Source organism: Belonocnema kinseyi, chromosome 1 (genome assembly GCF_010883055.1).
Source record: "Belonocnema kinseyi isolate 2016_QV_RU_SX_M_011 chromosome 1, B_treatae_v1, whole genome shotgun sequence".
Classification (NCBI taxonomy): domain Eukaryota; kingdom Metazoa; phylum Arthropoda; class Insecta; order Hymenoptera; family Cynipidae; genus Belonocnema; species Belonocnema kinseyi.
The window spans coordinates 149,877,947-149,905,011 of NC_046657.1; the positions used below are offsets into that span (position 1 = coordinate 149,877,947).

At 21.7% G+C, this 27,065-nt stretch overlaps 1 protein-coding gene across 1 annotated transcript in view; it reads left to right on the top strand.

Moving 5' to 3' along the window:
- Positions 1-27,065, top strand: part of LOC117171110 (extensin-like) — a 95,695-nt gene that overhangs the window by 14,204 nt on the left and 54,426 nt on the right. The window contains exons 3-6 of the mRNA XM_033358164.1: positions 14,657-14,770; positions 14,886-15,007; positions 22,250-22,446; positions 26,420-26,577. Coding sequence (XP_033214055.1) covers positions 14,657-14,770; positions 14,886-15,007; positions 22,250-22,446; positions 26,420-26,577 — 591 coding nt within the window. The remainder of the gene's footprint in view (positions 1-14,656; positions 14,771-14,885; positions 15,008-22,249; positions 22,447-26,419; positions 26,578-27,065) is intronic.

The window sequence follows — 27,065 nt, forward strand, 5'->3', positions numbered from 1 at the left end:
AAATTAAAATTCGAAAATTTTTTCTAAAGCCTCCAGGGGACTTCGTTTTCGCACGAAAAAATTTTATGTGCCCTTATTGCATCCGGACCCACAATTCTACAATTTACAAAAACTTTTAAAATTTACTTTTAAAAGTTTAAAATTCAAGAGTTGAAAATTTAACTATTCGGTCGAAAGTTAAACTACTTTGTTAATAATTCAGTTGTTAGGTTAAAAATTTATCATTTTAGTTTAAAATTAATTTAATTTTTTGAAAGTTCAACTATTTTGTTACAAATTAATTTTTTTCTTGAGTAGTAATTTAAAATATTTTTGTAGAAAATTCAACTATTAGGTTGAAAATTAACATTTTCGTTATAAAAATCCAACCATTCGGTTGAAAATTCATATATTTTTCAAAAAATGTATTCCTTTGTCCGCAAAATTCAACTCTTGTTCAAAATTTTTTTTTAAATTTATTTCTTCCGGTACAAAAAATTCATATATTTTTTTCAATAATCAGGATGGCGACTTGAAATTCATTTATTTTTAACCTCTTTTTTCAATTGTTATTTTTGTCTAATTTCTGTTCGATCTTAAATTAAAAAATAATATTTTTTATAATTAAAATTTTAACTATTTGGCTGAAAATTGACATTTTTAAATCAAAAATTAATTATTTGTTTGCAAATTTATTTAATTTGTGAAAAATTCATCTTTTTGATAAAAAAACTAATTTTTAGGTTTGAAAATTCCTCTTTTTTATAAAAATGTAAAGTATCTTAGTTAAAAATTCATCATTTTAGTTGATAATTTATATTTCAGGTGTCAAATCAAATTGTTAGGTTAAATTTTTCACCTTTTGTTAAAATTTTTTATTTTTTAATTTTTAAAGTTAACTTTTTTGTTCAAAATCTCTTTTAACTTTTTATTTGAACTTTTTGTAATTCAAAAAAAAATTTTAGTTGAAAATCGTCTTTTTTGGTAGAAATTATCACCTTATTTGAAAATTGATCTTTCTGGATTTGAAATTCAACTACTCTCTTCAAAGATTTACAATTTTAGTCGAAATTTAATCAATTCGTTTGAAAATGTAAGTATTTTTTCATCGTTTTTTTTTTTTGTTTTGAATGTCATTTTCTTAATACTCATCATTTTAGTTGAAAGATTTACCTTTTAGAATGAAAGTAAAATTACTTAAAAGGTTAAATCTTTTGTTAAAAGGTACACATACGTATATTATATATATATATATTTAAGATTAATAATTTAAATTTAAAATTTATTTTTTTGGATTGAAAAATGAGCTATTTATTTAAAAAATGGTTTTTTCTTTTGATGAAAAGGAATGTTTTCCGAAAATTTGACTATTTTGTTGAAAATTCGTTCCCTTTTTTGTTGAAACTTATTTTTTTCAACTGAAAAATTAATCTTCTTGGTTGAAAATGCATTTTTTTGTCTAAAGTTCAATTATTTAATTTAAATATTCATAATCTGAGTAGAATATTGCATAGTCTTAGTTAAAGATTCATCTATTTGGTTAAAAATTAATTTTTTTAATTTAAATTTAATTATTTAAGTTTTGGTTGACAATTTATCTTTTCTTAGAGTAAATACTAGTTTTTGTTAGTCTGAACACTCGATTATTTTAGTTACAGATTTAACATTTTGATTTAAAATTAATTAATTTTAAGTTGAACATTAATTTTATTAACTAAAAATCTAACTATTTTATTTTCGGTTGAAATTGGATTTTTTGAAATTCAAAATTCATCTATTTGTTTGAAAATGTGTCACATTTAATTCAAAGTTAACTATTTCGTTAAAAAAATAATGTTTTTTGTTTGGAAATTGTATATTTTCGTGGAAAATTAATCTTTTTATTTGAAAATTTTTTTTCTGCTTGAAGAGATTCATTCAAGTATTTCAGTTAAATATTAATAATTTTAGTTGAAAATTACTCTTTTTATATTAAAATCCAACTATTCTAGTTCATTTTTCTAACTGAAAGTTTAACTTTTCTATTTTTGTTGAAAGCCCTGAAAATACAATTCTTTGGTTAAAAAACGTGACTGAAAAATCTTTCTTGATTGGAAAATAAACTGTTTTATAAAAAATTCCATAATTTAATATAAAAAATCATTTTTAAGATGAAAAAGAAATCCAAGAAATTTAAAAAAAAAATGTATGTTGTTGTTTTTATGTCCGAAATATATTGTTTATTTTTGATTAAATTTAACTAATGCCTATTTATTTTTAAATTAGATTTTGATGATGATTATTATTTAAATTATGAAATTGAGGAAGTGAAAAAAGTAACTTTTTAGGTACCTTAAAGTTAGTTCATCCAGCAACTGTGAACAGTTACTCAAAATAATTTAAGTTACCCAACACTGAAAATATCCCTGTGTATTATATATAGATAATCAATTTCTATTAATATTCCAACACGGAAACTTTCCTTTAAAGTAGGAAAAGCATGAGGGTAGTTTATGAATAGACCATCATTATTCATCGATTTATTTTTACTTTAGGCTGCTCTGCAGTCAGAATTTGATCTTTAGGACAAAAAATAAAAAAATGGGCAGTAGAAAATTAACTTCATTTTTTGAGCAAATTTTCCAATTTTCTAACGTAATATTTCCAAAGGATCAAAAATTGACTTAAATGTTTATTCAATCTATTATTCATTAGCTTATAAATTAGAAAAAAACAAATTTTTGCCGCAAGCTTCATAGTCTTTCCCTTATTTTTCTCATTTTCCCTTTTTCGCGGTTTTCCACTTCAATGTGAACTGAATTAACAGAATTAATTTTATTATTTAGTAGAAAAATATTTTTTTTTTTAAAGAATCACAATTCTGACTTTGATCAACGAATTTTCTAAAAGAATTATAATTAATTTAAATTTTAACATTGACTTTCAGTAAAGAAATATGAAAAATTCCAAAAAATAATTTTCCGTACGCTATAAAATTCCCGAATAATAGAATTTTCGAATAATAAATTTCCCGAATATTAAAATTCCGAGATTGGAAAATTTCCGACAGAAAAATTCCGAATATTATTAAATATTCAAACTAGAAAATTCCCTAATTTAAACAGTTAAAATTTGTAAGCAATTATTATTTATTTAAAATTTTAATAATAAAAATTTATTTTTTATAAATAAATCATGTTTATAGAAACGATTCTAATTGTTCAAATTCGTGAATTTTATAATTGCAAAATTCTTTAATTCTGATATTTTATAATTCGTCAATTTTCTGTCGGGAACTTTATAATTTTGGATTTTTATTACGTGGCAACTGGAAAATTCCGAAAAATAAAATTCCCGAATTTAAACAATTGGATTTTTTAGATAAATCTTATTTATTCAAATTAGAATAATCAACCATTTAAAAAAGTATGTTTTTAATTTTTACACTTTATAACATTTTTCTTTGAATTTAAAATAACAAAAATTGGAAACAGTTTTTATGTAGAAATATATTATTTTAATGATTGTTTTAAATTCAAACAATAATTTTAGAAACTTTCAATATTATAATAAATATACAAAATATAACAATTATTCATATTCATAAAAACAACTTCAAATGTTAAAATTCCGGATTTTTATCATTCCAAAGTTCTCTAATTCTGATATTTTATAATTGAGCAATTTTCTGTCGGGAATTTTATAATTTAGTAACTTTAATATGAGCGACTGAAAAATTCTGAAAAGCAAAAATTCCCGGTGCTGTAAAATTCCCGACCGAAAAATACCCAGTTATCAAATATTCAAATTAGAAATTCCCAAATTTAAACAATAATTTTTTAAAAACAAATCTTATTTATTAAAATTGCAATAATCAATTATTTAAAAAAAAAAAATTTAATGATTATAATTTCTAAAATTATTTTTTGAATTTAAAGTAACACTAATTGAAAACAATTTTTATCCAGAAAAATATTTTTTAACTATTGTTGTTTTAAGTTCAGACTATTTTAGAAATTTTAAACATTAAAAATAATTTCTTTAATGAAAATATTTGATTATTTTATTTTCGATAAATGAATCAAATTTATAAAAATAATTTTAAATGTTCAAATTCGGAAATTTTCTTATGAAAAATTCATAAAAATAAAATTCCCGACGCTGTAAAATTCCCAAATCATAAGATTCCCGAAAAATAAAATTCTCAAATAATAAAATTTTCGAATAATAAATTTCCCGTATAATGAAATTTCTGAATAATAAAATTCCGGAATTGGAAAATTCCTGAATAGTACAATTTTTGAATTGGAGAATTCACGAATAATAAAATTCCCGACAGAAAAATTCCGAATATTATAAAATATTCAAAGTAGAAAATTCCCGGATTTAAAGAATTAAAATTTTTAAATAAATATTATTTATTAAAATTTTAATAATCAAAATTTATTTTTAATAAATAAATCATATTTTTAGAAAAGATTCTAATTGTTCACATTCGTGAATTTTGTGATTGCAAAATTCTCATATTCTATATTTCGGCAATTTTCTGTCGGGAATTTTATAATTTTGGAATTTTATTATTGATGGGGCGAATGAAAAATTCCGAAAAATATAATTCCCGACACTGAAAGATTCCCGATTAATAAGATTCCCGAATAATAAAATTCCCAAATAATAAAATTCTCGAAGTGTTTATAATATTCCCGAATAATAAAATTCCCGACAGAAAAATGCCTAGTTATCAAATATTCGAATCAGAAAATTACGGAATTTAAACAATACTTTTTTTTTGTATACATCTTGCTTATTAAAATTGCAATAACCAAATATTTAAAAAAAAAAGTATATTTTTAATTATTACAATTTCTAAAATTATTCTTTGAATTTAAAATAACACTAATTGAAAACAATTTTTATCCAGAAATATATTATTCAAATATTGTTGTTTTAAATTCAAACAATAATTTTAGAAACTTTAAACATTAAAAATAATTTTTTGAATGGAAATATTTGATTATTGTATTTTTGATAAATGAATCAAATTTATAAAAACAATTTAAAATTTTAAAATTCGGAAATTTTCTCATGAAAAATGCAGAGAAATAGAATTCCCGATGCTGTAAAATTCCCGAAAAATAAAATTCCCGGCGCTATAAAATTCTTAATAACAAAATTTCCGAATAATAGAATTTCCGAATAATAAATTTCACGAATAATGGAATTTCTGAATAATAAAATTCCGGAATTGGAAAATTTCCGAATATTATTAAATATTCAAACTAGAAAATTCCCGGATTCAAAGAATTAAAATTTGTAAATAAATATTATTTATTAAAATTTTAATAATAAAAATTTATTTTTAATGAATAAATCATATTTATAGAAACGATTCTAATTGTTCAAATTCGTGAATTTTGTAATTGCAAAATTCTCTAATTCTGATAGTTTATAATTCGAAAATTTTCTGCCGGGAACTTTATAATTTACGAATTTTATTATGGGGCGACTGTAAAATTCAGAAAAATAAAATTCCCGACGCTGTGAAATTCTCGAATCACAAGATTTCCGAATAATAACATTTTCGAATAATAAAATTTTTGAATAATAAAATTTCCAATTAATACAATTTTTAAAAAATAAAATTTTCGAAGAGTATAATATTCCCGAATAATAAAATTTCCGAAAGAAAAATGCCTAGTTATGAAATATTCGAATTAGAAAATTCCCGAATTCAAACAATACTTTTTTAAAAATAAATCGTATTTATTAAAATTACAATAACAAATACAAAATTAAAATAATCAATTATTTTTTAAAAAATTATTTTTTTAATATTTACAATTTCTAAAATTATTCTTTTAATTTAAAATAACACTAATTGAAAACAATTTTTATCCAGAAATATATTTTTCAACTATTGTTGTTTTGAATTCAGACAATTATTTTCGAAACTTGAAACATAAAAATAATTTTTTTAATGAAAATATTTGATTATTTCATGTTTGATAAATGAATCATAATAATAAATACAATTTTAAATATTTAATTTAGGAAATTTTGTAATTCGGAAATTCTCTACTTCGGATATTTTATAATTCGGCATTTTTCTGTCGAGAATTTTCAAATTCGTTCATAATAAAAACTGACGGGAATTTTATTATTCGGGAATATTATGAATTGTTCTAAAATTTTATTATTTATAAATTTTATTATTCGGCAATTTTTCAGTTCGGCAATTTTATTTTTCGAAATTTGTGAGTCGTTCCATAATAAAATTCGAAAATTATATAATTCCCGTCAGAAAATTGCCGAATTATAAAATATCAGAACTAATCAATTTTGGAAGTATAAAATTCTCCAATTTAAACGAATTTAAAATTGCTTTTATAAATATGATTCATTTTGCAAAAATTAAATAATCCAATATTTTCATTAAACAACTTATTTTCAATGTTTAAGGTTTCTAAAATTATTTTTTGAATTTACAACAATAATTTAAAAAAATATATGTCTAGGTAAAAAATGTTTTCAATTATTGTTATATTAAATTCAAAGAATAATTTTAGAAACTTTAAATATTAAAACTATACTTTTTAAAAAATTGATTATTGTAATTTCAATAAATAAAATTTCAGAATTCAAATATTTGATAATTCGGTATTTCTCTGCCGGGTATTTTGAAATTCGCCCATAATAAAAACTGCCGGGAGTTTTATTATTCGGGAATATTATAAATTTTTCGAGATTTTTATTATTGAGGAATTTCTGTATTTGTGAATTTTAATATTCGGCAATTTTATTTTTCGGGAATTTTATGATTCGGGAATTTTATTTTTCTTCATTTTTCAATAGTAAAATTCCCTAATTTAAACATTAAACATTATTTTTATAAGAATGATTCATTTATCAAAAATAAAATAATCAAATATTTTCATTAAACAAATTATTTGTAATGTTTAAAGTTTCTAAATTTATTGTTTGAATTTAAAACAACAATAGTTGAAAAATATGTTTCTGGATAAAAATTGTTTTCAATTAGTGTTATTTTAAATGCAAAGCATGATTTTAGGAATTGTAAACATCAAAAGTATACTTTTTAAAAAAAGTAGTTGATTATTGTAATTTTACTAAATAAGATTTATTTTTTAAAAAGTATTGTTTAAATTCTGGAATTTTCTAATTCGAGTATTTGATAACTAGGCGTTTTTCTGACAGGACTTTTATTATTCAGTAATATTAAAAACTCTTCAAGAATTTTATAATTCGGGAATTTTACAACGTCGGGAATTTTATTGTTCGTAATTTTTCAGTCGCTCGATAATAAAATGTGTAAATTATAAAATTGCCGAATTATAAAATATCAGAGCTTGAGAATTTTGGAATTATAAAATTTCCGAATTTAAAATTGCTATTATAAATATGATTCATTTATCAAAAATAAAATAATCAAATATTTCCATTAAACAAATGTTTTTTAATTTTTAAAGTTTCTAAAATTATTCTTTGAATTTAAAATAACATTAATTAGAAACAATGTTTATCCACAAATAGATTTTTCCAATCATTGTTTTAAATTCAGACAATAATTTTAGAAACTTTCAATATTAAAATTAACTCTAATTCTGATATTTTGTAATTCGGGAATTTTATAATTTTGGAATTTTGTTGCAGAACGACTGAAAAATTCCGAAAAATTAAATTCCCGACGCTGTAGAATTCCCGAATCATAAGATTCTCGAAAAATAAAATTGCTGAATTGAAAAATTGCCGAATATTAAAATTCCCAAATGATAAAATTCTCGAACAATTTATAATATTCCCGAATAATAAAATTCCCGTCAGTTTTTATTATGGACGAATTTGAAAATTCCCGACAGAAAAATGCCGAATTATCAAATATTAGAATTAGAAAATTCCCGAATGTAAACAATTAAATTTGTTAAATAAATTTTATTTATTGAAATTGCAATAATCAAATATTTTTTAAAGTATATTTTTAATGTTTAAAGGTTCTCAAATTATTCTTTGAATTTAAAATAACAATAATTGGAAACATTTTTTATCCTGACATATATTTTTTTAATTATTGTTGTAAATTCAAAATATAATTTAAAAACCTTTAAACATTAAAAATATTTTGTTTAATGAAAATATTTGATTATTTAATTTTTAATGAATGAATCGTATTTATAAAAGTAATTTTAAAATCGTTTAAATTCGGGCATTTTATAATTCCAAAATTCTATAGTTCTGATATTTTGTAATTCGGCAATTTTCTGTCGGGAATTTTATTATGGAATGACTCAAAAATTCCTAAAAATAAAATTCCCGACAGAAAAATTCCGTATTATCAGATATTCGAATTAGCAAATTCCCGAATTTAAACAATTAAATTTTTTAGATAAATCCTCTTTATTGAAATTAGAATAATCAACTATTTAAAAGAAGTATGTTTTTAATTTTTACAATTTATACAATTATTCTTTGAATTTAAAATAACAAACATTGGAAATAGTTTTTATCTAGAAATATATTTTTTCAATTATTGTTTTAAATTCAAACAATAATTTTAGAAACTTTGAATATTATATCAAATATTAAAAACATCAAAATTATTCATATTGATAAAAACAATTTTAAATATTAAAATTCGGGTGTTTTATAATTCCTAAGTTCTTTGGTTCTGATATTATATAATTCAGCAATTTTCTGTCGGGAATTTTATAATTTAGGAATTTTATTATGGAGCGACTGAAAAATTCCGAAAAATTAAACTCCCTACGCTTTAAAATTCCCGAATTGAAAATACCGGAATAATAAAATTCCCGTCAGTTTATAATATGGACGAATTTGAAAATTTCCGATTAAAGATATTCCTGGCAGAAAAATACCGAATTATCAAATATTCGAATTAGGAAATTCCCGAATTTCAACATTTAAATTTTTTGGTTAAATCTTATTCATTAAAATTACAATAATCAAATATCAAAAAAGTGTATTTTTAATGTTTACAATTTCTAAAATTATTCTTTGAATTAAAAATAACACTAATTGAAAACAATTTTTATCCAGAAATATTGTTTTAAATTCAGACAATAATTGAAGAAACTTTTAACATTAAAAATAATTTTTTAAATGAAAAATTTGATTACTTTATGTTTGATAAATGCATCATATATATAAAAACAGTTTTAAATGTTTAAATTGGGGAATTTTGCATTTTCGAAATTTCGAATATTTATAATTCGGCAATTTTCTGTCGGGAATAATATAATTCGGTTTTTTCGAATTCGCAAATATTATGAATTGTCGGGAATCTTATTATTCGCGAGTGTTATAATTCAGGAATTTTATTATGGAACGACCGAAAAATTCCGAAAAATAAAATCTTCGACGCTGTAAAATTCCCGAATTTAAAAATTCTCAAATAATAAAATTCACCAATAATAAAATTGCCGAACCATTTATAATATTGCTGAATTGAAAAATTCCCACCAGTTTATAATAAGGCCAAATTTTTAAATTCCCGACAGAAGTATGCAGAATTAGAAAATTCCTGAATGTACACAATTAATTTTTTCAAATAAATATTATTGATCAAAAGCACAATAATGAAAGAAAAAAATTGAAAATATTGTTACAATTTAAAATATACCATTTTTAATCCATTTAATTAAAAATTTTTTTATAAAAAAAAAAGAATACTTATTTACTTTTTAGCCATATTTGACTATTAATTTAATAAGAATCAATTGAAGTCAAATATTTAAAAGTAATCAATTTGAAACTGAATTGTTTGACATAGAAACCTATAAATCGTTAGAATGGCCAAGAGCTTTCAAACTTTTCATGTTAAAATTGTTATTGTTCTATTTTAAAAATGTTTAATTTGTAAGCTAAATTGTTGAATTTTTACGTAGAAATAATAATTAAACATTTATTATTTGTAAAAAAAAATTCAGTAATTTTAAGAGATATTTAGAAGTTTTGAAAAGATTCAAAATTAATTTTAAACTTGAAATAATTTCAAATAATTTAAACGAAGTTTGTGGAATTTTTTTTCACAATTTCTAAACATATTTTAAAATGAATCAAACCTTTTCTACAATTTTTAGAAAATCCTGCCATTTTTTTTAATTCTTCAAATCTTCCAGGCTCTTTTTTTAACAATTCTGGAAATATCTTCAAATCTTTTTAACTATTCTGTTAAAATAATTTTTGAAAATGTAAAATCATTTTCAATTTTCCTAGGAATATTAAGAAAATGTTTTTATTCTTTTGGAGCCTTTCACAATGTTTAAAGCTTCTAAATTTTTTGTTTGAAATCTAAAATTACTATAATTTTTTCTAAAAATAATAAATGTTCAATTGTTATTTATAAATCAAAATTTTAAGAAAATTTGTTTAAATTCGCAGGATTTTCTAGGAGCTGTAGGACAAATTTAATCAGTTTTAAAAGTTATTTAGAAGTTTTGAAAACATTCCAAGGTTCTTGTTAAATTTGAAAAATTTAAACAACTTCTAGGTTTCTCAAGATTTTAAATTAAATTTTAAAGCTTTTCAAGCATGCTTAAACTATTTAAAATTCAAATAATTTAACTTGCAAAATAAGAACTTTTAACTTGAATTTTTTTTAATTTTTCTAGCCTAAAAGAACTTAATAATATAATTTTTTTAAAGTTTATTGATTGATTCTTTAATTTAGAGCATTGAAAATGTAAACGTGGATTTATATTTTTGAACCCTAATCTAAATTTTTTAACTCTAATAATTTATAAAAATTAAAAGTTTTCTATTTTGGCAGTGTAACTGCATTTATATAAAAATATATTCACAAAAGTGAAAGATTTTTCAAAAAATTATTCTCTGTATTGATTATTTGTTCATAAATAAAAAGCCAAAACAGAGTAAAAAAATTCAGAAAGAACTGCAACTTTCTAGCAATTTTTTAAAAGAAGATAGTTATAAACAATAATAATTTTTTTAGACAATTATTTTTGCTAAATAATAATAACTTTTCCTAGCTTTAGGTGAAAAGTGGACAAAAGGTTGAATATTAAAAAAAAAGTAACTTTGTAGCTTTTTCTAAAGAGATTATTATTAAAAATAAGAATAAATTGTTTAAACAATTATGTTCATTGACTTGAATTAATGATTACGTCGTTTTAATTGAAATGCAGACAAAAAGTGGAAAATCTGAGGGAAAAATTCTGCAACTTTCTAGCATTAATCTAAGAAAATATTATTCTTAATAATACATTGTTTAAACAATTATGTCACAATCAGTTGCAAATTCCGGAAAACTGCGACTTTTTAACTGCATTCTACTTTTTTCTTGAGACGTCAAACTGCAGTTGGAAGATGAATTTGAATTATATTTATAAATTAATAAAAAAGTTAATATTTAATTAATTTCCAGTTCAATTTTGAATAATATAGTAAATTTTTTACCAGATTAGAAGATTACCTCCATTAAGACGATTTTTTATTTAAATTGTTAAAGTTTTTATTAAAACTCATAGTTATTATATTTTTTTATTATTTCAGATTATTGGTACCTTCTCTAATTTCTAAAAACAATAATTTGTTATTCAATATAAATAATAAATAATTTTATCAAATATAATTTTAGTGAGATCTGTTAGAATTCGTTACAATTTTATTTCCCTCTTCTAAATTTTAGATAAAGAGGGAAAGAATAAAAATAAAAATTTGTTACGTTGTTCATTGCAAATTCATATTTTTCCGGTTAAAAATTCAACAATTTTAAATTCGATAGCTCTAGTGAAAAATCCATCTGTTTGGTTAAACAATAATTTTTAACTTAAAATTTAATTGTTTAAGTTTTGGTTGACAATTGATCTTTTTGGTAAAAAGTAATTTTTTGTTTGAGAAATCAAATATTTTAGTTAAAGACTCATTGTTTCAGTTGAAAACTATCTTGTGCTGTATTAAACATTTTTTAACTAAAAATATCACTATAACATTTTGGCTGAAAATTATTATTTTTGTATTTAAAAATTTACCTGTTTGGATAAAGATTCATAACTTTAATTGAAAATTCATCACTTTGGTTAAAAAATTGAACTATTTTTTTAAAAATCAGTTTTTTTTGGCGCTGAAAATAAATTGTTTCAACTGAAGGTGTAACTGTTTTATTTTGGGTCAAAAATTTATATTTTTAATTTGAAATTGTAAGTATTTGCTTAAAAATTAATTTTTTTCAAAATTGTGCTCTGTTGTGTTAAAGAATATTTAGAATTTGAGTTTGTACTTCGGAAAAGTTACTTTATTGATAACTCTATCATTCAGCTACAATTTTTTGTCAAAAGAGAGAAAAAACCTCTAATTTATTCACTTTAAATAAGCAATAAATTATGATTTTTTTAATTGAATTGTACTTTAAGATTTTAAAAAGTATATAAAATTTCAGTCTAAAATATTCCATTTTTAAACCATGTAATTTGAAATGTTTCATTTAAGAAAAAAAAGCAGTTACTCAATATTTAGAAATATCTTACTCTTCTTTTCAAATCAGTAATTATTATATAAATATTCTAAAATAAAAATAAAAAAAAAACACTAAACTTTGAACGTTACACTTTTAATTGTTTTATATGCAAAAATTTAATTTGCAAGTCGAATTGTTGAATTTTGATGTTCAAATAACAATTGAACATCTTTATTATATTATATAATAAAGAATTATAAATTAAAATTTTTTATGTCATAAAAAAATTATATTTTATTCATAGAAAAATTCGAGCAAGTTGAAGAGATATTTAAAAGATTTGAAAAAATTCAAAATCAATTTTAAATTTGAAATGATTTCAAAAATTTAAACGAAATGTCTACGTGTGCCGACGAAATTCTGCCATTCGTAACAAAATAATTTAAAACAAAATATAGATTTTTGCAGATTTCGAAACAAAATTTAGAAGCTTTTTAAGAATTTTGACAGGCTTCAGAAAAACAATAAACATTTCCCAGGGAAATTCAAAATGATTTTTTATTTTAATAAACTAATCTTAAAAGAATATTTAAAAAGGTTTATAAAGATTTACAAAATTGGTAAAAATGAATGTGGAATTTATCCAGAATATTAATAATTTTAACTCGGAGCCGGGAATTTTCAAATTTTAGCCAATTCTGAGTTGAAACTGATATTTATCCAAAAGAATGATAAATTGTCGTGGAAAATGAAATTTAAACATTTAAATAAATTCCGACCTGGAGCAGGGAGTTTTTTAAATAATGAACTCTAATTTTAATTTGAAACGGAATATTTTCGAAAAAAATTTAATTCTTGATTTGAACAAGGATTTTTTCAAAATAATTTTATTTCTGAGTTCTCAATGGAAAATTGAATTTTTCAAACAAAATTATTATTCTGTGTTGAAACTTGGTATTTAAAAAAAATTTAATTATGAATTGGAACAGGTAATTTCACAAAAAATTCTAATTCTTAGTTGAAATGCAGAATTTTCTAAAAGAATTGAAATTCTCGATTTGAATAGGTAATTTTTAGAAAAGAATTAAAATTTTGCATTTAAACGGGGAATTTTCAATGTTTAACTAATTCTGAGCTGGAATTAGAATTTAAAATTGCTTAAAATTTTATAATTTTTAACGTATTTAAATTGATAACACCGGGAATTTAAAAAATTTTCAGAAGAAAAATCCGCCCAAGTTCGTTGAATGCTTTAATTTGTTGTTTATTTTTGTATTTCTTTAAATGGAAAAATGTTTAGAATAGAATTCGATTTTCAAAATTGCATTGACGGGAAAAATCTTTGCGAATCGTGAAAAAAAATCGGTAATGACCGGGATTTTTTTCCCTTTATTAAAACGGTCACCCAGAACATGAATTTATATTTTTTGGAACCGAACCTGAATCTTTGAACTCTACAATTTATAAAAGTTCAAAATTTTGAATTTGGCATTTGGAATGAGAGTGTTATAGTTTCGAATAAAAATAATAGCTAATATTTAATTCCATAAGCTTAAATAAGATTATATTTCATGTTACTTAATTGAAAAATAAATCAAATAAAATTTTTATGTAAGTCAATATTGTGAACAAAATTAATCAGCTAATAATATCTTAAACAGTTTAGAGCATAAAAAGCATTAAAATATTTATTCATTAATACATTCAAATAATTTTTGCTTCATATTTTTTTATAAATTCAAACTTCAATTTCTGTAAATTTGATTTTTTTTTAAACCTTTCCAACTAATTGAAACAAATATATATACATCATTTAGAAAATTTTATTTCCGATACTCATTTCACAACATCACAAACATAAAAAACTATATAATTGTAATAGAGATATTTTAAAGAAAAAATAAACTTTCACTATAAAAATAATAGCTGATAATCAATTGCAAAACATTAAAGTAAATAATATTTTATGTTACTTAATTGGCAAACAAATTAAATTATCTTTTTATGTAATTTAATATTGGGAACAAAATTAATTAAACAGTTTACAACATAAAAAGCATCAAAGTATTATTTTCATTTATACATTCGACTAATTTTTACTTAACATTTTTCTACAAATTTGAATTTGAATTTTATATACATTTAATTTATTAATAAAGTGTAAGAAGTCGTGGAAGGGAGGATTAGCGAATATTTTAACAGACTGCGAAACGAATTTTTGACTAATTTTTTTTTTATAACTATCAGGAGCGACTGTTTCCACACGTGGTCGTTTCATGACTGAACCCGAAAAACAACGTTGCACCAATGAAAGGCCACTTTATTTGTACATACAAGGACATACAAAGCGCAGCATTGATTGTATGTATATTTTTTTGATTTTTAAGTTCCTTCTTCGCAATGTGTTTGAAGAATCCAATTGTGTAATTTAATCTCTATTCTCTAATTTTTCAAACGAATTATTTTCCAATTATAGTGGCGATACAAAAAATCAATGAAATTGTTCAGACTGAACACAGAAGTTCTCTGAATAGGCCAAGTAGGTTCACGAATGCTCCTCCGCCTCTGATGAGTTTGCATTCTGGCGTTCCGTCTGTCGTGAGTATACTGCCCATTTATAATACTAGACTATTTTTGCTTTATATATTTTGTATTTAATTTGAACTTTCATATTTGAAAATTTTCTTTATTAATAAACTTTGAAACTAATTCTAGAAAAAATGGAAACTTATGTATCATATAATTTGGCAATCTGAATTCAGATACTCATTTCACAACATCACGTACGTTTAATTAAATTATATAATTGGCATAGAGGTATTTTAAATACAAATATACTTTTATTCTACAAATTATAGCTAATATTTAACTACATGACTTTAAAGTAAATAATTTATGTTATTTAACAAAATAAAAATAATTATTTTCATTTAAACATTAAGATAATTTTTACTTTATATACTTTTTAGGATTTAACTTTCATATCTGAAAACATGATTTATTATTAACCTTTTAAATTCCTGAAAAAATTGAAACATGTGTATCGTATAATTTTAAAAATTGAATTCGGATACTCATTTCACAACACTGCGAACATTTAAACAAATTATATAATTAGAACAGAGGTATTATAAATATAAAAAAACTTTATATTTTTATTTATATTTTATTATATTATAATAATAATCCATTATTTTCATAGAAAATTTGAAATAATTTTTACTACAGATTTTTTTAAATTTAAACTTTCATTTATGAAAATTTGATTTTTTAATAACCTTTTAAACTAATTTCAGAAAAAATTAAAACATATATGTATCATGTCATTTTGAAAATTGAATTTAGATACTCATTTCACATCATCACAAATATTTAACGAAATTATATAATTGGAATAGAGGTATTTTAAATGCAAACAAACTTTTATTATACAAATTATAGCCAATATTTAATTAAACAATCTTTAAATAAATATTAAATTTATGTTAGTTATTTGAAAAAATTAAAATTCAACCTTTATGTAATTAATTATTGTGAAGAAAATAATTCAAGTGATAACTAATGAATTCAATTATAATTATTATAAATGATAAACAATTAAATTATATATATAATTGTAGTAATAAATTATTTTTATTGAAAATTTAAAATAATTTTTACCACAAATTGTTAAAAATTTTAAACCTTTATAACAAACAAACTGTAACCAATATTCAGTTATGAAATCTTAAAATAAATAATAAATGTATGTTACTTTATTTTTTTAACTAAATTTTAATCTTCATTTAATTTCACATTTATTATGAAAAAAAACTAATCAGCTGATAATTAATTAATCAGTTTACAAAATAAAAAGCATTAAATTATAATTTTCATGAAAAACATTAAAATAATTTTCACTTTATATTTGTTTAAAAAGTTGAACTTTCATTCCTGAAAATTTGATTTTTGAATAATCTTTTAAACTAATTTCAGAAAAAACATAAAACATGCACATATAATTTGGAAAAATAAATTCAAATACTCATTTCACAACATCAAGAACATTTTTTTTAAAAATACGTAATTATAATAGGGGTATTTTACATCAAAATAAATTTGTATCATATAAATTATATCCAATATCTAATTATATAACCTTCAAATGGATTAAAAAAAAAATTTCAGTCAAATATAAAATTTTTCAACTAAAAAAGGTAAATTTAGAAATGAAAACTAAAATAAATCAATTTGCTGTTAGAAAAGTAAAATTTGAATAAATAAAAAAATGGTTTTTCGAAAAAAAAATCAACTAAAAATATACATTTTCAAGCAACAATAGAATGGTTACATCTTCAGTTTTAAAAAATTAATTTTTAACTACAAAAAAAACGAATTTTCAGTCAAAGAAATTAATTTTTAATTACACTGATGAATTTTTTAGCGAAAAATATTATATTTCTGTCAACAACAACAAAAAATTCAACAATAAATGGAATAGTTAAAGTTCAAAATTTTTTTCGACATATAGTGAATTTTCACCTATAGCAGATAAATTTTTAACTAAAAATAGAGTAATTAAATTTTCAGTCCAAAACTTAGTTTTCAATAAAATCAAAGTAAATTTTTTCGGCAAAAATGGAACAGTTATATTATCAGTTTGGAAGATTAATTTTAAGTAAGAAAAAAACTGATTTTGAATGAAAAGGATGAATTTTCAACCGATAAGATGAATTTTCTTTCAAAATAGACAAATTTTTCACAAACTGCATGAATTTTTAACCAAATATTTGATTTTTAAAGGAATTTTCTAACAAACAGAGAAATTAGCCACCAAGAAGCTTAAATATTCTCCCAAAAATTCGAATTTTCCATAAAATGCAAGAATTTTAAATCAAATATTTGAATTTTCAACTTAACATAAATTTTAGACGAAATATTTATGAGTTAAATCAATCAATTTTTAATTAGAAAACATAATTTTCAAAAAAAAAATATTTTTTACAAAAAGAAGTTTTTTATACTTTAAAAGATAACTCTTTAACAAAATAATTGAATTTTTAACATAATAGTTGAATATTCAACCTAAAAATGTAGATTTCCAACGAAAAAGTGTCCTAGTTTATATTTTTATCAAAAAAGAATGAAATTTATACAACAACAAAAAAAATTTTAAACCCAAAAAGGCGAATTTCCAACAAATAAAGATTTTTCACTCAAAAAATAAATAAAAGTTTATCTAAATTATTGAACCTTCAAACCAGAAGACACATTTTCTTGCAAAAATTTAATTTTCAGAAAAAAAATGTGACTGCTTAACAAAAAATTAATTTTCCATGAAACTGATGTATTTTCACGCAAAAAAAGGAAATTTTAAACTAAAAAATTATTTTCTACATAAAAAAAAGTGAAATATTAACTAAAAAATAGCAATCTTAAAAAATGGAAAAGTTACATTTTCTGTTAAAGAATGAATTTTAAATAAAACAAAAAATATATATTTTTCACTAAACAGTTAAATTTTCAACCAGACATAAGTCTTCAATAAAGAAAAATTTCACAATTTAGTTGAACTTTAACTCAAGTAATTTAATTTTCAATTAAAAAAAAATTAATTATCAACAAGATAATTAAACTTTTAACCAATGAGATAACTTTTCAACGTAAAATATAAATCTTTAACAAAAAAAAGTGATTTCTTAACAAAGCGATTTAACCGAAATTATTTAAACAAATTTATTGGATTATCAAGCAAAGAAAAACGATTTTTAACCAAAAAGTTGCATTTTCATACAAAAAATGAAATTTCTTCTATAAATAGATCAAAAAGATAAATTTTCAAAAAAATAGTTGAATTTTCTGTTGAAAAAGATTTTAGTCGAGTTTTCACGATCAAACTATGAATTTTTTAACAAGAAATAATTTCATACCAACAAAATTGAATTTTCAATCCAAAATGACGAAGTTTTAACCAAAAAGGATGACTTTAACATAATTGTTTAATTCTCTAGCCAATAGCTGCATTTTTATCCAAAAGTACGAAGTTTATCTTAAAGCAGAAGAATTTTTTATAACAAAAATTTTTGAGTTTTCATTTTAAAAAAATTCCAGTTAACTCAATAACATCAAAAATTGAATTTTTGTAACAAAAAAATAAATTTCTGCGATGAAAATTGAATTTTCAATCCAAAAAGACCATTTTTTTTTACCAAAAAGGATGAATTTTTAACAAAATAGTTCAATTCTCTACCAAATAGTTGCATTTTTATCAAAAAAATATCAATTTTGTACTAAAACAGATGAATTTTTGAACAAGAAAAAAAAACATTTTTTTATAAGTCTAACTTTTTTCCAGAAAATATTTCAGTTCATTTTTCAACACCAAAATATAAATTTTAAACAATAAGTAAAATTTTCTACGAAACAGTTAAGTTTTCAAGAAAATAGTCTTTTAATAGTTTAAAAAAAAGAGTTGAATTTTCAACCGAAAATTTAACGTAAAAATTCAATTTTCTATTAATTAAAATAAATTCTAAAAAGCTTGACGCTCCCAACTTTTGTCTCCTCTAATTGTTTATAATAACTATTATTATAAACCATTTTTGTGTCAAAATATTAAAATTTCATATTTTTTCAAATTAGAATTTCCTTAATTCGCCAGAACGACTTCAGGTATTTCTTAAAATAATAAATATTTATTAATATTTGATCAAATATAACAATTTTTATTTTTTAAACAAATTATATAAACAGATTCAAAATTTTTGCTCTTTTGCATAGAATTTTTTTTGCACTGGAAATATTTTAAGCCATTGGGCGAATGACTGCTGGTCACCAAAATATTTGAGAAGTTAACAATAACCATTGTTATGAATAATTGTTGTGACAAATTATTCCAATTTAAGCATTTATAACATTTTAATTTCATTTAATCGCTAGAACGGCTACGGATATTCCTAAAAAAAATTATCTGTGATAATATTTAGTAAAATATGACAAATTAAATGTTTATAAACAATTTAGATAAACGAATTCCAAATTGGAATTATAACTGCATGCAGATTTTAAATTTGTTATCTCATTTGTTTATAAATATTCAAATTCTTACCTTTCAACAAATATTATCGAAGATATATTATTTTCAGGTATATCTGTATCCATTCTGGCAATCAAAGAAAATTTCAATTTGATAAAACCTCAAGTTTAAATATTTTGTCACTAGAATTGCGAATAACAGTGGTTATTATTAACTTTTCTAATATTTTTGTGACTAGCAGCCATTCGTTCAATAACTTAAAACATTCCCATTACAAAAAAACTTCTCTGAGAAAAGGCCAAAATTTTGAATTTTTTTGATCTAATTTGTTTATAAAAATTTAAATTGTTATATTTGATCAAAGATTATTAATTATTTATTATTTTAAGGAATACCTGAAGTCGTGCTGGCGAATGAAGAAAATTATAATTTTAAAAAATCTCAATGTCTAATATTTTTCCACAAGAATTGTTTATAACAATGGTTATTTTAAACTTTTCAATCAGTTTTGTAATTAAATGTCATCCCTGGATTAATATGAAACACTTTTAGCAACAAATTTTTTTTACCGATAGTAAGACTATTTGTCAAGTTCATAAAATTTGTTTAAAACAAATAAATGGAATAATAAAGAAATTACTTGTATTCTTTGAGTTCCTAAACATTCATTTAAGACAATTTAAAGTTTTCCTGATCATTTATCAGGGTGGCAGCTGGACCGGAAAACGGGAAATGACAGTGAATTTTTTTTCACCGTTAATTTTACAAATTTGTAGAAGAAAAATATGCCGACGTTCGATTTCAGCAGTTTTTAAACAATTAGTTGAATTTGTATGTTTCTCAATTATGCTATTATTTAGCTTACAATGCGTAATTTAAAATATTTTTACTTAAATTTTCCATTAAAAATTTTTATTTTTAAGCTTACGTTTTTAATTTAAAGAATTTGTAAATGCTTTTTTAAAGACTTGAACAAATAAAAAATAAAAGCCTTTAATGTTGAAAATTTTTGATAAAAAACATTTTTATTTAATAAACAAATAAAAAAATGTATTTATCTGTACTTTAAGTAATAAAAAGTGAACAAAAACTATTTGACAAAACGATTTTAAACCAGTTCAAAATGTAAGAATTTTCAGATTTTAAAGTTAAAAATAATTAAAATTTAAAAGAATCAAATTTAAATTTTTAATTTAATTAAAATTTAATTAATTTTAAATTTAATTTAAATTTAATTTAAATTTTTAATTTAATCAAATTAATAAAATTTACATTTAAAATAATTAAAGGATTTTATTAAATTTAAAATATTGTTTCAGTCTAAAATATTCAATTTTTAACCCATTCAATTTGAAATTTTTAATTAAAATAAAATGATAATTATTGAATATTTAGTAATATTTGAATTTTTATTTAAGAAAAGTAAATTAAAACCGAATATTTACTAGTAAAGAATCTTTAACTGAATTCTTTGACATAGAAAACCTGGAATCGTTAAAATTTCGAAGAGCCTTTAAACGTCAGAATTTTAATTGTTGTATCTCAAAAATGCTTAATTTATGAGTTAAATTTTTTCATTTCGATGTATAATTTATAAAAGAACATTTGTAGAAAAAATTTAATTAATTTTAGAGATATTTAGGAGTTTTAAAAAGATAAAAAATTAACATGCCAATTTTAGAAAGTTTTCTGAAAATCTTCTAGAATCTTTTTTGAAAATTTTGTTTAAATCTTTGAAAAACTTTCTAAATATGCTCTTAAAATCATTTTTCTAAATGAAAAATTATTTTTAATTTTCCTAGGAATCTTAAGAAAATGTTTTTATTCTTTTGAAGCCTTTCAAAATCTTGAAAAGAATCTATTTTTTTTGTTTAAAATCTGCGAAAATCTACATTTTTCTTTATATTAGTCTATCATTTCAAGTTTTACGTTAAGTTTGAATCTTTTTAAAACTTCTACAGATTTCTTAAAATTACTTCAATTTCGCCTAAAAATAATCAATGTTCAACTGTTATTTATACATCCAAATTGTAAAGGAATTTTCTAAAATTTGCAGGATATTCTGAAAATTATAGAAAAAATTTAATTAATTTTGACAGATATTTAGTAGTTCTAAAAAAATTTCAAAAATAATTTTAAATTTAAAACATGTTTTAGATTTCTCAAGATTTTGAAATAAAATTTTGAAGTTTTCCGAAGAGTTTAAAACTATTTAAAAAGAAAATAATTGAATTTCTAATTTAAGAAGTTTTTAGTTAAAAAAATTTCAATTTATCAATATTTAATGTTTCTAGCTTAAAACTTCTTAAAATTATATAATTTTGAAACTTTTAATATTCATTGATTAATTTATATTGAAAAATGTTAGTACCTTCAATTTTATACGCGTAAATTATTGAGCATTTGAATACAACATTTTTAAATTAAAAACTTTTAAATTTCAATTTTAAAAGTTCAAAATTTAACAGTTCCACTGTGAGTGCTTTTATTTGCAGCTCAGTTTTTATTATCTCAAGTGGAAAATTTTGTAGCTTTAGTGTTCCATTTTTTAAATTTCATTGACAGTGAAAAATGTTTGCGATCCGGGAAATTACCGGGAATTTATTTCGTCGATTAAAACGGCCACCCTGGTTATGAAAGAGCTATTAAAGTTATTAAAGAATTTAATGAATTTTAATTTTGAAAAAAAATTCAAAATCGTACAAAAATTTAGGGCTCTGGAACATTTTTGAATAAAAAATAGTGCAGTTTCAAATCTCGGTGACATGAGGCTGATAAGAAGGGAATATATTCAAGCACTGAAAAGCTTTTTATTTTTCCAACAGGAAAAAATTTGCATTGGAATCGAAAATGCTCCGGAAGGTTTCGGATTGAGGGGCCGTATAATCGGCGCGGGTGGCTCTAATTTATTGTACATTAGGGGCGAAACGGGAGCTACAGTCACTTTAAGAGGCCGTGGATCCCAGTTTGTCGATCCTGCTTTGGGTACCGAATCACCCGAACCTCTGCATCTCTACATAGAGTAAGTTTTCCTTGTTTTTTTGTCGTTGTTTTTTTTTCATCAAGTAATTATAATTTTACATTTTTTCCCCAATCCCAGGCCTCGGACTCACTACACTTTTGACATTATTTCAATTTAATTATTTTTATAAAGTACCGAATAGTCTAATTTTTTACCAAATGGTTGAATTTTCTACGCAAGAATAAGATTTTTTAATAAAAATTTTAATTTCCAACTATCGGTTGAATTTACAACAAAATAGTTAGACTTTTAGTTGAAAAATTTATTTTTAACAACAAGAAAATTAATTTTTATCTAAAATTATGAATATTTAGTAAAAAAAAGTTCAAGCTTTAAACAAGGAGTTGCATTTTTAACCCAAAAAGATGAATTTTCAACGGAAAATGTAATATTTAATATTACAAAAAAGATAAATTTTCTATTCAGAGATTTAATTTTCAATACAAAAAAAAAACGAATTTCCTACAAAACAGTTTAACTACCAAATTGCTTATTTTTCTGGCAAAAAAAAAATGAAATTTCTACAAAACTGTTGCATTTTTAAAAAAAAGTTCCTTTTTGACCAAAACAGATTAATTTTTAATTAGTTGAATTTTTATTAAAAATCGTTAAAATTTCTATAGAAAAAGATGAATTTTCAAAAAAAAAAAAATGTTTTTTATTTTTTGAAGTAGCATTTAAAAAAAGCTGGTTTTCTACTACAAAAATTAAATTTTAAATAAAAAAGTTCATTTTTGACCAAAACAGATTAATTTTCAATTAATTGAATTTGTATGTAAAATCGGTAAAATTTCTATAGAAAAAGATGAATTTTCAACAAAAAATGTAATATTTAATATTTCAAAAAAAAGATGTTTTTTATTTTTCGAAGTATCATTAAAAAACACTGGTTTTCTACTACAAAATTTAAATTTTCAATTAAGAAAATTAATTTTAAATTTAAAAAAATTTCATTCATCAGTTGAATTTACAACAAAATAGTTAGATTTCTGGTTGAAAAATTAACTTTTAACAACAACAAAATTAATTTTTATCTAAAATTATGAATATTTAAACCAAAAAAGTGAACTTTAAAAAAAAAGTTCAAATTTTAACCAAGTAGTTGCATTTTCAACCCAAAAATATTATTTTTCATGAAAATGTAATAGTTGATATTAAAAAAAAAATATTAAAATATTTTTAAGTAGAATTTTTAACCAAAAAATTGGGGTTTTGGCAAAAAATATAAATTTTCTATTAATAGATTTAACTTTCAATGAAAAAAAATGAATTTCTTACAAAACAGTTTAACTAACAAATTGCTGATTTTCCTGGCCCCAAAAAATTAAATTTCTACAAAACATTTGAATTTTTATTTAAAATCGTTAAAATTTCTACAGAAAAAGATGCATTTTCAAACCAAATAAATGAATATTTAAGAAAATATTTAATTTTCGACCAAAAAGGATACATTTAATAGTTGATATTTCAAACAAAAATATTTTAATTAAAAATAAAAAACAGTTAAATTTTTAACCAAATAATTGATTTTATATTAAAACAGACAACTTTTCAGTAAAATACGTTAATTTTTAACCAGCTAGATCAATTTTCGACGAATTGATGATTTTTCCAGCCGAAAATACTAATACTAGTCGAATTTGCAATCAAAAGAGATTTTTTAGTCAAGAAAGAGAAAAATGCCTAAAATAAAAATTAAATAAATAAATTTTTTTTATATTTTAGCCAAGAATAGGAATTTCCTACAATACAGTGGATGACTTTTTTTTAAATATTGTTGATTTTTTAACAAAATAATTCTATTTTAAACAAAATAATAAAATTTGTAAACAAAAAACATGAATTTTTAACCAAAAATTGAATAGTTCATTTTTCAATTGTAAATAATGGATTTTCAACCAAAGAAGTTTTTTTTATTGGGTTCCATTAATTCAGTTTGCATTACACTGGAAAAACTTGATAAATAAATAAGAATTTTCATAAAAATGGTTCAATTTTCTTTTAAATTGTTGAATTTCAAATCCGAAAGTTAGGGTTTTCCACAAAACAGTTGATTTTTTAATCCATAAATGTGAATTTTCAAAACAAAAAAAGTTAATTCTTAATCAAACACAAAAAAAACGAATTTTCAACAATATATTTGAATTTTCAAGCCGAAAAGACGAATTTTTCACAAAAAGGTTCAATTTTAGAACCGGAAATATAGATTTTTGACAAAGAATTTTATTTTTAACTAAATAGTATTATTTTCTGCAAAAGGTTTGAATTTTCAACGAATAAATATCCTTAAACTCTTCCGAATTTTTTTTTAAATCCCTTCAGCTTCTTTGCAGCCATTTAAAATATTTCGAAGTTTCTCGAAATTGACTTAAATTAATTCAAATCTCTTAAAATCCTTTCAATTTTCTTAAATTTCTTTAAATCTCTTAAAAATCCTTAAAATCTTCGAATTTTTTCAAATTCATTAATGTCTTTTTAAATAACTTTTTTAAAACTCGCTTGAAATTCTTTAAGACCGCTCAAACTGTCTTAAAATTTTTTAAAATAACTTTTAAATCTTCCAACCTTTTTGTATTATTTTTGAATTTCTTTTAAATCCTTTAAAAAGAAACTTTAAATCCCGCCACGTTACTAGTAATTCCTTAAAAGCACTTGAGTTCTTCGACATCCTTAAAGTCCTTTAAAACGCTTTAAAATCATTTAAAATTTTCAAAATTGAGCATAATTAATTAAAATCCTTTAAATTTTCTTAAATTCCCGATAATATTTTTTAAAAATGGCATCCTTTGAAATCTCTTTAAATCATTAAAATCTTTTTAAATAACTTTTCAGTAACTCGCTTGACATTCTTTGAAATCACCTAAACTGCCTTAAATATTGATCAAATCTCTTGCAAATCCTTAAACCTTTTTGGATTCTTTAAACAATCTTTAAAATTCCTTCAAAATCAAAAAGTGCAAATGGTAAAAATCACGGTAAAGTGCATCGTGGGTGTTCAACACCCCAGCTTATTTGATCATGTGTTGTTTAACCCCTATTGAATATTTTGTCACAATAAAATTATCCGATATAGTTTAAGGTATCTTTTATAAGGTAGAGTTGATTTTATAGTCATTTATTTATTTTAAGTTTGTTAAACAAATTATTGAATAAAAAAAGGGAAAAAATGGGGGTTTCTACTTAAAAATTCATAACTCACGCAATTTTAATTATTTTAACCTGAAAACTTATGATTATACTTTTGAAATAGTGTACTTTGATAAAAAAAATATTTCAACATGGGTGCTTCAAAAAAGATATTTATTTTCACAGTTGAAATGTCAATTTTATGATAAAATGATGAATTAGATTGTTTTATTTTAAATCGATTTATTATTATAAAAATTTAGGAAGTAGGACATGTAATACTATATAAAAATACAAGAAATTGAACATTTATTTCACTTTATTTGATATAGTTACGTTGGAAAGTAAACAAAAATCAATTAAATTTCAAGAAAAAATTTGTTCCAAAATTATTTTTTCACTCACTAAGTGCACATTGGGTGTTATTCACCCCACGATTTTTTTACCTCCACTTTTAGCAGCTGCTGCTAGTAGACTGACGCAGTAGGATAAACGACTGTGCTTACAGTTAGTGTCTCCAACTAAAGCTAGATGGCGACACTTATTCAATTTTTTCAAATTAAGTATAGTTTATAAGAGTTTGAAAATTGCTTGAGATATTAGTTACCCACAATGTACTTTAAGGGTTAAAATCACGCATTCAACGAAACAATTGCATTTTTAACAAATGAATTCTGAACTTTCTACCAGAAGAGGTGAGTTTTTAAATAAAAAAGATGACTTTCAATCAAGAAGATTAATTTTCTACCAAAAAAGGAAGAATTTCCAACTCTTTTTTGATTATATATTTAAAATTCAGAGCTCGGGAATAGTACAGTGAAATGATGGAAAATTTGATTTTTTTTAGGCACCCAGATCCTCCCGCATTACAAAATGCAAAGCAGTTGGCAATTAATCTTATACAAACGATGCAGTCGGAGCTGCAATCTTTCATACAACAACAACCACCACCGGTACAGTCGCAGCAAGTTATTGCTCAGCCGCAAATACAACAGATACAGCAAGGTAAAACTGTTTTTATTTTTTTATTGTTATTTTTAAAAAGTTTTTTTATTGATGAATTTTTAATTTAAACGATTAATTCTCAGCAAGTTTACCAAATAAAAAATTTACATTTTTGAAAATAAACACTTGAATAATTTAAAAAAAAATACAAATTTCCATTAAAGTAGATGAATCCCAAACAAAAACACAGGTTAATTTTCAACCAAGCAGTTGTATTTTCAACCAATAAATATGAATAAAAATAATTATCGTTTACTAAAATATAGCTGAAAATTTTACCGTTTCACTTTGAGTTAAAAATTTACCTTTTCTAGTTTAAAATTGTTTACAATTTGGATGTAAATTGGTCTGTTTTATTTAAAAATTCAATTATTTCGTTGAAAATTTACGTATTTTGTTTAAAAAAATCGATTTTGTTGGTAAAAAAATATTGCTTTTTTTCTTTGAAAGTTAATTTTCTGTTTTAAAAATTCTTCTTTACGGTTAAA